This window comes from Oikopleura dioica, chromosome XSR (assembly GCF_907165135.1).
Source record: "Oikopleura dioica chromosome XSR, OKI2018_I68_1.0, whole genome shotgun sequence".
Taxonomy (NCBI): domain Eukaryota; kingdom Metazoa; phylum Chordata; class Appendicularia; order Copelata; family Oikopleuridae; genus Oikopleura; species Oikopleura dioica.
The window spans coordinates 12,477,175-12,489,252 of record NC_137294.1 but is presented as its reverse complement, the minus strand read 5'-3'; the positions used below and the strand labels follow the sequence as shown (position 1 = coordinate 12,489,252).

The window sequence follows — 12,078 nt, the reverse complement described above, 5'->3', positions numbered from 1 at the left end:
AAGGGTGTCCCTTTGTTATTCAACATGAAAAAACAGATGCCACTGCGCTAGGCTCGGCAATCAGTGTTAAAAACCTGAGTCAGGTACTGAAATTTTTAGTAAGAGTAGTGGCTTTCGTTGAAAACTAGAGCTGTTTCAGCTGTTTCAACCCTGACTCAGGTTTATAGGCAGGTTGCCGAACCAAGACCAGAAAAGACTGATTTTAGTCCGATGCCGCTACAGTGTATTATGCTTAGGATTATCCCGGGCTCTTTTTCTTTCGAGATAGCAAGTATCGGATATTTAAAAATATGATCGGCAACCGCATATCCGCAAATAAAAACGCAGGAGGACGATGAGCTGCGGCCCGGGGCACTGCGCAAAAGTGTCTCATCATTATCGACCAGCTCAGCTTGGCTCTTTCGCATATTTTTGACATTTTCGAACGGGCCATTTACACCCATACAGTTTCTTTTTAAACAAGAGCGTGTTTTTATATTTTTGAGAAGTTCAAGACGACTAATTTTCAACCCACAGGTACTTCCTTTTTGTTAAAAAATGAGGGAAATCGTAGAATCTGGTAATTCTATCAACTTATTTTTTTCAATAAAATTAGGTTTTTCATCAAGTTGTTGAATGTTGCTTACTTTCATCAAAGCGGACCAATCAGGGACAAGATGGAAAATTCGTTATCGAAGGAAACCTCTGTAGAAAAAGAAGACTCGGTTATTTACAACCCTCTTTTTTCTTACAGAGGCATCTCCCTGATTGGTCAGGTCTACGTTAAAAATCCGTTATTTAACGGAAATCAAAAAGAAATTTCTTTGGATCGATTATTTTTCCGACCTGAATTTCAAGGCATATTAAAAGTAATATTCTCCTTTGCGGGTGAAAAATGAAACTGTTCCAGCTGAGAAGCCAACCGTGCCGGATTGAATACGGCAAAATAAAACGCCACCAACGAGAAAAGAAAAGAGGAGCAGCTTCCTTTTGAAATATTTATTCAAAAAGTAGGAATTGGCGAATTTTTGAACGACGAAATTTCAAAATTTCAAAATTTCAGGTTGCTTTTTTCAACGACGAATTCCGGTGAGAAATTTTTTCATTTAAGAGATTCCCGATTTGCGAGCTCGTAAGCGCGTTTTTAAGAGACTCTCAGGCAGAGTTTATACCGGAGGCGAATCAGCGTGCCTTTTTTATGACCTCAGCGAGGTCAAGTTTGCTTTTTCTCAAACAAGCCCTGTTCAATCTCATTCTCTCCTCTCTCTCTTCTTTCCAGACAAGATAAAAAAAATGTATGCTGAGCAGAGACATTTTTAATGGGCAAAGACCGGCCCAAGGGCTTCCTAATCGAATTCAATAACAATTCATTTCTAGTGCTCCTGAGCCACAAGTCGAAAGACAGAGAAGAAATAAAACAAAGAAAAATGGAGAGTTCCGGACCAGAGAGTGAGTTACAAGGCCAGTCATTTGGAGATAGCGCCACGGAACTGAGAGATTTTGTTAAGGGATTCATTCTACTAAAGACACAAAATTAGAAATACCTGCTAGTAGAAAATCCCTTGTTTCAGTACTGGTAAACATGAACGACGACTATTTGTTGAACAAGCCAACTCACAATCCATACAAAAGTAAGTCGATTTTACTGTGCTACTATAACTGTACAGTCAAGGGTGGCAAGTTGGATATCCTTATTGCGGGAAAAAGTGGAAATTTCTAAAATTTTCGACCCATTTACTCAGCCTGGGATCAAAAACCTGTGAAAAAACCCTGAGTCAGGGTCCACGTAGCAGTTTTTTTTAACAAAAACGGGAACTACACCTCTTTTGGGACCCTGACTCAGGTTTTCTACACAGGTTTCTGAACCCAGCCTCTAGCACTGACTGTTTCAAAAAGACTATTCTTCTTACTGTAACTGTGTATTTCTAGAGCCCGGACTGCTCGAGAGCTTCGGCAAAGCTTGCAACTGAAGAATTGCACTGAAGATTTGTACTGATCGAACAAAAAATTTGCGATTTGAAAAACTGAAAAAATAAAGCTGTTGCTGAAAGTTGTGCTGATCTTTGCTAGAAGAGCGGCGTTGCGCTCAGTGTTTTATTTTGGGATAACTTGGCCGTGGCTCCGCGGTCGAAAGCAAAAACAAATTATCTCAGCATGCAAAAAATTGATCACTCGCAGCATCAGCAGAATCGCCAAAAATAAACGGAATAAATAGACTCGCAAAGTGACCTTATTCTCCAGCGCGTTTAAAAGTTCACCCACTCTTCTTTACTACTCTAGCTGGCCAGTATCACCGCTGACTTTGCTTCAAATCATCACGATTTTTGGAACTCAGTCAAGACTGAACTCGAGCGAAAGGAGCTTGATATTTGGGTGCCGTTGACTGTCAAATTCCAAAGTTAGCATTCTATCGACCAAGGCGGTGTCCTTGTTGATTTCAAAGGAACAAACGTTGATCAGAGATTTATTTCGAATTTTCAATATATGTAGAAAACTTTAATGACATTTACAATGGACATAGTACTGGCAGCGCCTGGATTGCCCATTTTCCCGGTTTACCCACATCCCGTTTTGCCCATTTTCCTTGATTGCCCATTGTGGGCAAAACGGGAAGATGTGCGTACCGGGATTTCTGTGCAAATCAGGATTTGCAAAGCAAATTTGAAATTTGAATTCTAAAATGAGATGAAAATCATAGGGGAAAGAGGAATTCGTGAGCTCTGCATCTGGCGGGTGACCAAAATGGCCAGACCAAGCGGTTGACAGGCCAGACTGCCCTTCTCCGCAAGGAACTGAGAGTCTCGGTGGGAAATTGCGGAGTTACCGCGCAAATTCCTGATAACAAGGGTGTTCCGATGGTCGGGCAGGGATGTAAATCACCCCACCCCAGCCACCCCACCCTAACACCACCCCAACATTTCAACTTCGCCGTGAGAACCAACCCACCCCACCCTGAGAAAATTGAGGTGCTTCCGTGACCACCCCACCCCACCTCAAAAATATCAAGGTGATATGCAAGCACCCCACCCTCGAGGTGGGGTGGTTAGGGTAATTTACAACCCTGCTTCGGGGTGGATCCCCACAAGGCTCTTTGAATGAATAAATAAGGTTTTTGTTGAGGCGTCAATAAACGATTACCATCAGTGTCGAATTTTTTTATTGACGTCGTAATCATTAATTCGTCGTTTTCAATTACAACTTTCTCGAGAGAAATTTCGTTTTTCGAGCAATGAAAACTTCAAATTTTCTTTTTCTATTTTTCGTTGATGTTCTTTTTGCACAGGAAAGTTTTCTCAAGTTGAATAAGCAAAGGCGAGTTTTACAAAAAGAGAACGCTTTGAAAAGTACTCGAACAGTTGCAGATGCGAAGATGATCCTCTTCTCGGCGATTTGGAGAACAAAGTCGATTACTTGACGAGGAAGTTGACTCGTCTTTCGCGAATGCGAGCGACTAGCTCTGGAAGACAGGGCCTTGGCGGTCAACGAGGGCCTGCTGGAGCGCCAGGAAAGTTACTTGAAAAGAACCGCGATTTTTGAGTGAGTAAATTTTGAGTTCATCAAACTAGTGGTGCATTCGACAATGTTGAGAACAATTGTTACGAAAACTGGAAAAGCCGCTAGCGGCTTCAAAAAACCAAGCCGCAAAACGCGGCTTTCTCGAAGTCGTGAGTGGCTTCTCAAGTTTATAAAACGAATGTTTTGAGCATTGTGGAAAGTGCTTATGATTTGATTAACTCCAAATTTAATCATTCTAAAATGACGATCGTGGTAATTATTTAATATTTTGAAAATATTTTCAGGACGCGATGGAGCAAGCGGGAGACATGGAGATTCAGGCGCAAAGGGAGAAAAGGGCATGCCGGGGCAACGAGGCGATCGAGGACCGAAAGGGTTCGCTGGCAAAGACGGAGAGCCCGGGCCAGCTGGCGCAAAAGGAAATCCTGGCTTTCCAGGGCGAGAAGGACGCGACGGCGACTACGGAGACAGAGGAGTCAAAGGACCGATTGGTCAAAAGGTTCTCTTAATAAATCGTTAACCTTCTCTCGAATCCCTTTGTTCAGGGTTATGTTGGGCGAAAAGGTGAAAAGGGATACCCCGGCGACGATGGAACTGACGGTAAAATCGGACCACCGGGACTGGAAGGCGCACCAGGAAGAGATGGGCTACCTGGACAACACTTTTCCGAGCCCGAGTTTTTTGTACAGGGCACTAACTTCAACGAGTAACCTTTTCTCTGCCGCAAAGTCTGCAATTATATTTTAAAAGCTTTGGAATAAAAAAAACAGTTTCTTTTTTTCAATTTTCTGTGCCTCAAAATCTGCAATCATTGCCTTGGCAGAAAACAAGCTTTGGAATTAATAAAGAACTGAAAACAACAAAGAGAACCACGAAAAAGAGTCCATTTTTCTTTGAGTCCTTTTTAATTAAATTAACTTTTGACTCGCTACAACCTTAAAATATTTCAACACAAAAATAAAAACTCAACGAGATTATCCAAGTCTCGATTTCGTAGATCATTTAAGTGTTTATTCTTTGGCGGTATAAATAGTTTTTGAAGAAGTTGACGATGAAGAATATAACGAGTAAAAGAAAGATGAAGAAATCGCGAACTTTGCAGCTTTTAGCATCTGGTTTCGTAAAGGCCGCTCTTGCCGATGTAGCGGACCCATTTGACGACGTCGGTGTCCGAGTAGTTGAGCTTCGATTCGAAGACTTTGAGATAGCGAACCTTGAGTCCGGAGGGAGAAAAGGGAACCTCGAAGTTCATCGAAATCGGCGGCCGGGAGCACTTCTTCTCCGAAGTCGGAAGAAGCTCGATTTCGGCAGACATTTGATTGTCCTTCATGCCCGCCATTCGCTAAAATTACAAAGTTTCAAGTGCTCAAGATGAAATCAGAAAAAAATACCTTCATTTTCCAAATGATCGCGTTTTCGGCCGCCTTATACTTGGCTTTTCCTTTCATACAGAGCAGCTGAACAGAAGCTGTGTTCTTTGGCGTGGGGATTTTGATCTCGATTTTCTGTCCAAAGAGGCCGGCCGCGAATTGAGACTTGACGACGATTCGGACTTCCATCTTCTGGCGGGAGATCTCGCGAACCATCGGGATCACTTTGAACGGCAGAAACACGTCCTGGAAAATGCTGCTTAGGCTCTCAACTTCAAAGAAAAAAAACTTACCTTCGTGGTTCTATACTTCATCAGGTCGAACTCGCCGTCGGGAGGAATGAAAGAAACTGCCTTTTCGGTGTGCAACTTCGAGAGTCGAACGCATTGATGGAAAGTGCAGTCGTCGATGGCGATCGCGCCCACTTTCTTGTCGTCTTTGTGGAAGTCGCTTGTCTGAAATCGGAATTTGAAAAAGCGGCTTGAAAGCTTTGCCTACCGTATTGTCGGGTTTGCTGTCGCCGACTATTTTGTCGTTCATGCCGAATTTGCACTCTGGCATGCCGGACAAGTAGCTCTTCATCGCGATTCGGCCCGCCACGTGCGAGGAAAGCACCTTTCCGCCCTGGCTCATCAGCAAATTCACGCTCTCCAGGACGTCGAGGAAGATTTCGTTTCGACGGTATTTTATGCCTTCGCGACGCCAGCCCACTTGGCCCGTCACTGCCGAAGTCACGTGAGACGGTTCCTTGCTGGGCGAGCGTGAACGCAACGAAGTGATGCCGAAGTCTTCCATCGCCGCCTACAATCGAAATGGATCGATTCCAGCTGCTGAAAGTACCTTTAGCCCAGCATGAGTGTTGACGACTCCCTTGAGTGCGCCAAGCTCCGCCTGTTGAGGGTAGCCGTAGTCGAGTACTTCGTCCAGCAGCTCGTAGAGTACGACGAAATTATTCTTGACGTGTTCCTCGTTCACTTTGCTCATGATCCCTAAATTTGTGGATGTATTTGAAAAAAAAATAAATGTTATTAATAAAAAAAATTAAATAATTTTATAAATTATTAATAATAATTTATAAAAGATATTAATAATAAATTAATTTCAAAAAAATAAAATTAATTTTATAATAATTAATATAAATATATTCTATTTCCTGTGATAGTGTTATCTAGAGCTACCTTTCATTGCGATAAGGATTTTATTGAGAAGCGTAAAGATCATCGCCACATTTGCGTTCGTCCTCGTCGCCGCCACGATCCAGATGTTGTTGAACTTGATGTACATGAAGGAAGTCCTGGCGATGTTGACGATGGGGGAGCGCACCGCTGAGCGGGAGTGCACCACTGAAACCCTAAAAATCAAGTCGATTTTTCAAGTGCAAAATTTAAAATTTGTTACCTGAATGCATCAATGTGGCCCCTATTCAAGTCCTGTCTGTAGAGGCGAGAAAGGAGAACTTCTCCTTTATGATTGTAAATGAACAATCCTCCGATCATCCTCTGAAACACGAAAATATAGGAGTTTTAAACTACAAGCGAAAGATAAAGAAGGGCGAGTTAGAAACAGATTTTCTGAGAAGAAGTGAAGATTGGCCTGGAGCTTTGGATAAGAAAGCGAATATCACGATTTCCGGTCGTTAGCCAGCTTCATTTTTTTTTCGAAGTCGTAGTTCTCGATCCTCCCCGCTGGGCTCTGCGCAAACACTTGATACACTAGCGACTTTTTACAGATTGTGTTGTTTCGGAGCAATCGATATTCGAATAGCCTAAAACACTCGTGTCCAATTGGATCTGCAAAGACCGCGCCCCAAAGATCAATTCCTTCCCCTTTTCAATAAAAATACCTGTCAACGACAAAACGCCGCTCTAGATCTAACCTAGGTTAGAGCAGTTTAAATTTGAACCTTCAACTTCTACGAGACTTACTGCCCTGGATATTGCCACCAAAAAATCTTAACAACTGATGGAATTTTCAAAATTGATTTTACAAAGCATATACTTAAAGAAGCACTTCGGAAATCTCCATCTGAAAAAAGAAGCAAAGAATAACAACTTTGATTTCCAAGAATAGCATGAAATACTTTTCCTTCAAGAAACACAAGCGATGCGAAAAGAAAGAGAAGATGAACTCTTCCATGATTTCACCCCTGTCAAAAACAGGCACCAAGGACAGCGAGCTCGATAGTGGCAAAGACGAAGCGCAGAGAAGACCCAGCAAATCATCGTCGAAGGGCTAGCAACAAATTTACTCCAGGTATTTTCTCATCTGGGCTTGGCAACCTGCGTAGAAAACCTGAGTCAGGGTCTGAAAGGGCTAAAATGAAATATTGCGTAAGCTTCTCGAAGCCTAACTCAGGTTTTCTGCACAGGTTGCCAATCACAATTTCTTATTATCTGGTCCCGGTCGATGTTAAGTGTTTCTAGTGGCTCTTATAAACAGATACAAATCTATCGTCTCGAATAGAACATAATTTTTGCGAATAAATGCTGCCCTGCCTCGTTTTCAACAACAGATGATCCTCGTGCTTTTTTTATGCATGAGAATCATCTCTTTTTCTTTTTTTCTTTGTTTTGAATTTTTGCTTAATTTATTTTCATCACAAGTGAGTGGTTCAGGGATCTTCATCATTTATTGAATTTCCGCAGCTGAAAGACAATCTTGCTTACAATTGTTAGTAAGACGCTTTTACCTGTGTCAAAGTGACTTTATAGATTGATAGGCAAGCTTGGAGGATCTGAAGCGACCGATTTGTTTTCGTTCTGAGCTTGAAAATCTCATCTTCCGTCTCTAATCTGTCCAATAAGCATGCGTTGGGACCATCTATAGCCTCCACTCTGCAAGGTCGCTGTATTGGACGTGGATCTTTTCTATTTTCGAGAATACCTTCGAGCTTAAGGTATTTTATAGACTCACAAATTACCAGCTTCTCAAACTTACTTGAATGATTCTCTTCTCAATAAAACTTATTGCTTCATGTCGATCACGATCGTGGTGCTTGCGAGCAAGGTCGAGAGCGCAATCATCGAAAGCACACTGGACAAGATCTGACCGTAAAAAACAAAAAACTGTCTATACATAGAGAATTTACGCTTTTATACCTTTATCATCAGAAGAAGAGGAATCATCTTGCTTGGCTTTCTTCTCTGGACGTTTATTGGTTTCCTCTTTGATTTCCTCTTGCTGGGAACCCATCAACAAATTCTCTTAGTTTTCGCGTTTTCTCAAATAATAAAAATTATTTGTGAGTTTTCCTGGTGGGACAGGGCTTTTTATACATCGATATTGACATGAAAAAGTTTTTTTCCAGCCGAATTCCCCGGTTCTTTTCTGACACAACTCGTTGTTTTTTTGTTGTGGACTCGCTTTGCTCATCTCCAAATAAGGAAAGGAGATTCGCCGCACCTGCGAGAAGATCCCGCTAAAAAATCACCGCAAAAGTCTGCAAAATAAGGAGGTCTCTTCCATGATTTCACCCCCTTGAAAAACAGCTTCGGCACCAAGGAGTCCTTGGCAAGGACAGCGAGCTCGATAGTGGCAAAAACGAAAAGCAGAGAAGAGCCAACAAATCATCGTCGAAGGGCTAGCAACAAATTTACTCCAGGCATTCTCTCATCTGGGCTTGGCAACCTGCGTAGAAAACCTGAGTTAGCGTCTGAAAGGGCTAAAATGAAAAGCTGCGTAAGCTTCTCGAAACCTAACTCATGTTTTCTGCACAGGTTGTAGATCCCAGTTTATCATAATCTGGTCCCGGTCGATGTTAAGTGTTTCTAGTGGCTCTTATAAACAGATACAAAGCTATCGTCTCAAACAGATCGTTATTTTTGCGAATAAATGCTGCCTCAATTTCAACAACAAATGATCCTCGTTCTTTTTATGCACGAGAATCAGCTCTTTTTCTTTATTTCTTTTTTTTTGAATTTTTGCTTAATTTATTTTCATCACAAGTGAGTGGTTGGCCGTTAACAGGTTGAAGAAACAATGAAGAAATTTAAACTACAAGCATAAGATAAAGAAGGGCAGGATAGAAACAGATTTTTTGAAAAGGAAATGAATGCTGGAACTTTGAATAAAAAAAAAACTCCCAAAGAAGAAATAAGCGATTTCCGGTCGAGTGAGGGAATCAGTTGGGGATGCAGTTTTTAAAATTGTACAGTAAAATACAGAATGAAGTGAACTCACGAGGCGACTGTCGAGACTGGATTCAGAAACCCTTGCGAGGGCGTAAACAGCGAGGCAGACTTCCACTTGACCAGCCAGGAGATCAAATAGGCGAAGAAGACCGAGATGACGCCGACTGAGAGGATGATGTTCTCGCTCGTCGGCGACTGCTTCAGGAATAGTCTTCCTTCGGCGAGGCCGCCGTTCCATTCTGAGAAAGATCGATTAAATTTTTTCTCGCAAATATTGCTTTTTTGTTTCTAGTGCTCAAGTTAAAACCTCGATTTCGCTAGAACGATTCCGTTCGAGAACTTCGTAGCAAACAAGGCATTTAATAATTCAACTAGGCTGATAATTGAAAGTGAACTCACGTGATTCGCTCCAAAGAGAGAAGCCAGCTTCATTCTTCTCGAAGTCGTAGTTCTCGATCCTCCCCGCTGGGCTCTGCGCAAACACTTGATACACTGGCGACTTTTTGCAGATTGTGTTGTTTCGGAGCAATCGATATTCGAATAGCCTAAAAAGCTCGTGTCCAGTTGGATCTGCATAGACCCAAAGATCCTCGAATAAAAATACCTGTCAACAACGCCGCTCTGGATGTTTTCTTGAGAGCACTTTTCCCAGCAGTCGGTAACATTGCTCGAGTCGCATTCCACGTCTTCGCCCGTGAAGTAGATCATCGTATTCGTAAACACCTGAGAACACAAAATGTTATCAACTACGGCCGCTGGTTGAAATCAAGGAAGACTAATTTCCCCCAATTCAAAACGACAATCAAAGTTAATGCTCTTACGTCAAGCGGGACGGGTGGATTGCTTCCAGATACAGTCGAAGAAAAGTCGAATCGAGGAGGTCTCCAGTGGGGTAAAACCTGAGCGCCTAAACGAAGAGGATCAATGTCAATGAAGATACGACAGTTAAAAATTTCTAACCTGTAGTCGAAAACTTTCGCCCCGAAAACGTCGTGTTGAAAAGTGGCGAGATCAAGTCACATTGCTGGGGATTTCCGAGGAAACAACAGAAGAGTTCTTGAATTGTCTCTTCTGAGACGGAAAGGGATGAAAGCTCGTCCGGAGAAAATTCGGTTTCTTTTAGAGCGAGGTCGACAGCTGTTCGCGCCAAGGACGTCGCATAATTCGCTAGTTTCGCGCCTAAATTTTTGGAAATAAATCATCGAAAAAATCCTCTAAGTTGCTGACCTTCATTTTTGAACGAGTTGTCAGTGCAATAATCTGCCGAAAATCCGAAATTATTGAGGTCGTCAAGCATTGAGTTGTGGAACTTGTTGGTGAACTGGGTGTCGAAGTTGCCGACGTAGACGGATTTGGCGCTGAGTTCAGAGTCTTCCGTTGACGAATCAAAGAAGGCCTTCATCAGGGTTGATGGAAGTCCGTTGCTGCCAGATGCAGGCGAGAAGGAAAGCTCTGAATTTTGGCTCGAGAAAATAAAGCGATATCAAAAAAACGGCCCTCAATAGATATAATATATATACAAGATACTTGAATATGTTCAATTGCTAATTTCTAGAGCCGTTTTCTGGACTAGCTGCGTTGCGCGTGAATGCGTCCAAGACTTGTGAATCGACTACGCTTTCGCCGTGGAGGAAGAGATTTTCAGGATTGGCGTCCAGCTGTCCAAGCTCAATCAAATGTCGCAACGACTTGACTTTCAACTGGACGGGGCCGAGGTACTCGGAGATTTCTTTCTCGACAGTGTAGGATCCGTACGACTTTCGAATGCTCGAGTTTGGACCGCCAAGAACGCTTTCGCCGCTTTGAAACTTGACGGGGATTTTGTTGTAGTTCGCCATATCGAAAACCACCGAAGAGGACCCGATGTTCTTGAGCTCCTCGGCCGGAAGCGTCATCAACACAACATTTCTGCCGTAACTTTCCAGCTTGTCAACGAGGCCGCTTTCCTTGAGCGCCTTTCCGATCGCCAGTTGGATCATCATCGCGGCCGTGTGGGCGCCGACGCCGCTAGTGGTCGAGTGGAAAAAAGCGAGCGAGTCGGATCGCGTCACAATTGCCACTGTCGACTTTTCGGGGAGGGACTCGGGCTCGTTTCCGCCGTTCTGCCGCTTGGGAAACATCGAAAACGTGGCGTAGCCATTGTAGAGATCGCAGCGCGGAGAACTTGTCCCTTCAAGACCGGTGGATCGCTCGCTCAGGTCGCTGCGACGCTTGCAAGTCGGCGTGTCCACGGCGGCGCGCATGAACGTTGCCACCTGATACTGCAGCAGGGGATACTCGGTGTCGCTGTTGTACTTGAAGAAGTCGTCGCGCAGCTTCTCGACGATCGTCTCATTTTTGTAGAAAATCAGGGGGAAGGAATAATCGCGCCAGAAGATACCAGATCCTGAGGGATTCCACTCGTGGGTGCAAGTATCGCCGATGCCAGGGCAAACGTAGTCAGGAGAAAAGCTCTCGAGCTCGATTGAAGAGTTTCTTTTTTGGAGTGAAATCAAGGAAGAGACCTTGATGTTTATTTTTTTTTCAAGATTCCACTCTTTGCCTGTAAACAAGAAGCGCGGCAACTCCGAGGGATTTTTCAGAAGAAAGGACTTCAATATTTTTCTTGTTTAGGAGAGAGAGTTCAAGAAGAAAGACGTAGGGGGCGAAAAACTTTACTTTTTGCGCGTCGTTCAAATACTCGTCGAGTTTGGCTTGATCGTTGCCAAGGTAAATGAGCGTGCCGCTGTTGCCGGGTTCCTGGAGGCTTTGGCAGCCGATCTGGCCGGTTTGATTGAGCCGGCGAAAACAGAACGAGCGTTGCTGGTCATCGATCGTCAGATAGTCGTAGATAATGCTGTCCAGCTTCGAGTTGGGCACTTTTTTCGCGTCGCCGATGACGATTAAGGCTAACCAAAGAACATGCATTCTACTCTGAACACATTTATGCGATTTCTTCTAATTTGTTGTTTATTGCGGAAAGTTTACGAAACTCGGAACTGATTTAAAACGAAACGTGAATGTAAAAATGCTGGCTTGGAATTGGGATTTTCGAATATCATAGAAGATTTTGAAAGATATATTTTTTCAAACCGGAATAAAAA

The 12,078-nt window shown here is 43.2% G+C and overlaps 4 protein-coding genes across 4 annotated transcripts; 1 reads left to right on the top strand and 3 right to left on the bottom strand.

Annotated features, from left to right (window-relative positions):
• The first annotated feature begins 3,782 nt into the window (after positions 1-3,782).
• Positions 3,783-4,279, top strand: LOC145709926 (uncharacterized). Its single transcript, XM_081787620.1, has 2 exons — positions 3,783-3,994; positions 4,041-4,279. The coding sequence occupies exons 1-2, from the start codon at positions 3,836-3,838 to the stop codon at positions 4,203-4,205; spliced, it is 324 nt and encodes a 107-aa protein (XP_081643746.1). The 5' UTR covers positions 3,783-3,835; the 3' UTR covers positions 4,206-4,279.
• A 275-nt stretch (positions 4,280-4,554) lies between these two features.
• Positions 4,555-6,621, bottom strand: LOC145707147 (AP-2 complex subunit mu-like). Its single transcript, XM_081784637.1, has 7 exons — positions 6,264-6,621; positions 6,044-6,216; positions 5,706-5,854; positions 5,364-5,666; positions 5,159-5,320; positions 4,887-5,111; positions 4,555-4,837 (listed from the first exon to the last, which is right to left on the bottom strand). The coding sequence occupies exons 1-7, from the start codon at positions 6,359-6,361 to the stop codon at positions 4,601-4,603; spliced, it is 1,347 nt and encodes a 448-aa protein (XP_081640763.1). The 5' UTR covers positions 6,362-6,621; the 3' UTR covers positions 4,555-4,600.
• Positions 6,622-7,429: 808 nt separating this feature from the next.
• On the bottom strand, positions 7,430-8,105 carry LOC145709869 (uncharacterized). Its single transcript, XM_081787571.1, has 4 exons — positions 7,964-8,105; positions 7,803-7,909; positions 7,555-7,755; positions 7,430-7,510 (listed from the first exon to the last, which is right to left on the bottom strand). Exons 1-4 carry the CDS (start codon positions 8,055-8,057, stop codon positions 7,490-7,492), a joined length of 423 nt encoding a protein of 140 aa, XP_081643697.1. The 5' UTR covers positions 8,058-8,105; the 3' UTR covers positions 7,430-7,489.
• Positions 8,106-8,777: 672 nt separating this feature from the next.
• Positions 8,778-11,933, bottom strand: LOC145707689 (nicastrin-like). Its single transcript, XM_081785250.1, has 8 exons — positions 11,538-11,933; positions 10,563-11,470; positions 10,223-10,450; positions 9,956-10,174; positions 9,817-9,902; positions 9,600-9,718; positions 9,395-9,540; positions 8,778-9,234 (listed from the first exon to the last, which is right to left on the bottom strand). The coding sequence occupies exons 1-8, from the start codon at positions 11,900-11,902 to the stop codon at positions 9,041-9,043; spliced, it is 2,265 nt and encodes a 754-aa protein (XP_081641376.1). The 5' UTR covers positions 11,903-11,933; the 3' UTR covers positions 8,778-9,040.
• Positions 11,934-12,078: the final 145 nt, after the last annotated feature.

Excerpts from the sequence above, each read along its gene's own strand:
- LOC145709926 (XM_081787620.1), top strand. The coding sequence starts at position 3,836 with ATGCCGGGGCAACGAGGCGATCGAGGACCGAAAGGGTTCGCTGGCAAA. Across the intron at positions 3,995-4,040 it reads AAGGACCGATTGGTCAAAAG|GGTTATGTTGGGCGAAAAGG; the intron begins GTTCTCTTAATA and ends CCCTTTGTTCAG.
- LOC145707147 (XM_081784637.1), bottom strand. The coding sequence starts at position 6,361 with ATGATCGGAGGATTGTTCATTTACAATCATAAAGGAGAAGTTCTCCTT. Across the intron at positions 5,855-6,043 it reads AATCCTTATCGCAATGAAAG|GGATCATGAGCAAAGTGAAC; the intron begins GTAGCTCTAGAT and ends CCACAAATTTAG. Across the intron at positions 5,321-5,363 it reads ACAGCAAACCCGACAATACG|ACAAGCGACTTCCACAAAGA; the intron begins GTAGGCAAAGCT and ends TTCCGATTTCAG.
- LOC145709869 (XM_081787571.1), bottom strand. The coding sequence starts at position 8,057 with ATGGGTTCCCAGCAAGAGGAAATCAAAGAGGAAACCAATAAACGTCCA. Across the intron at positions 7,756-7,802 it reads TTGAGAAGAGAATCATTCAA|CTCGAAGGTATTCTCGAAAA; the intron begins GTAAGTTTGAGA and ends AAATACCTTAAG. Across the intron at positions 7,511-7,554 it reads ATAAAGTCACTTTGACACAG|CTGCGGAAATTCAATAAATG; the intron begins GTAAAAGCGTCT and ends ATTGTCTTTCAG.
- LOC145707689 (XM_081785250.1), bottom strand. The coding sequence starts at position 11,902 with ATGCATGTTCTTTGGTTAGCCTTAATCGTCATCGGCGACGCGAAAAAA. Across the intron at positions 10,451-10,562 it reads CACGCGCAACGCAGCTAGTC|CAGAGCTTTCCTTCTCGCCT; the intron begins CAGAAAACGGCT and ends CGAGCCAAAATT. Across the intron at positions 9,903-9,955 it reads GCGAAAGTTTTCGACTACAG|GCGCTCAGGTTTTACCCCAC; the intron begins GTTAGAAATTTT and ends CTCTTCGTTTAG.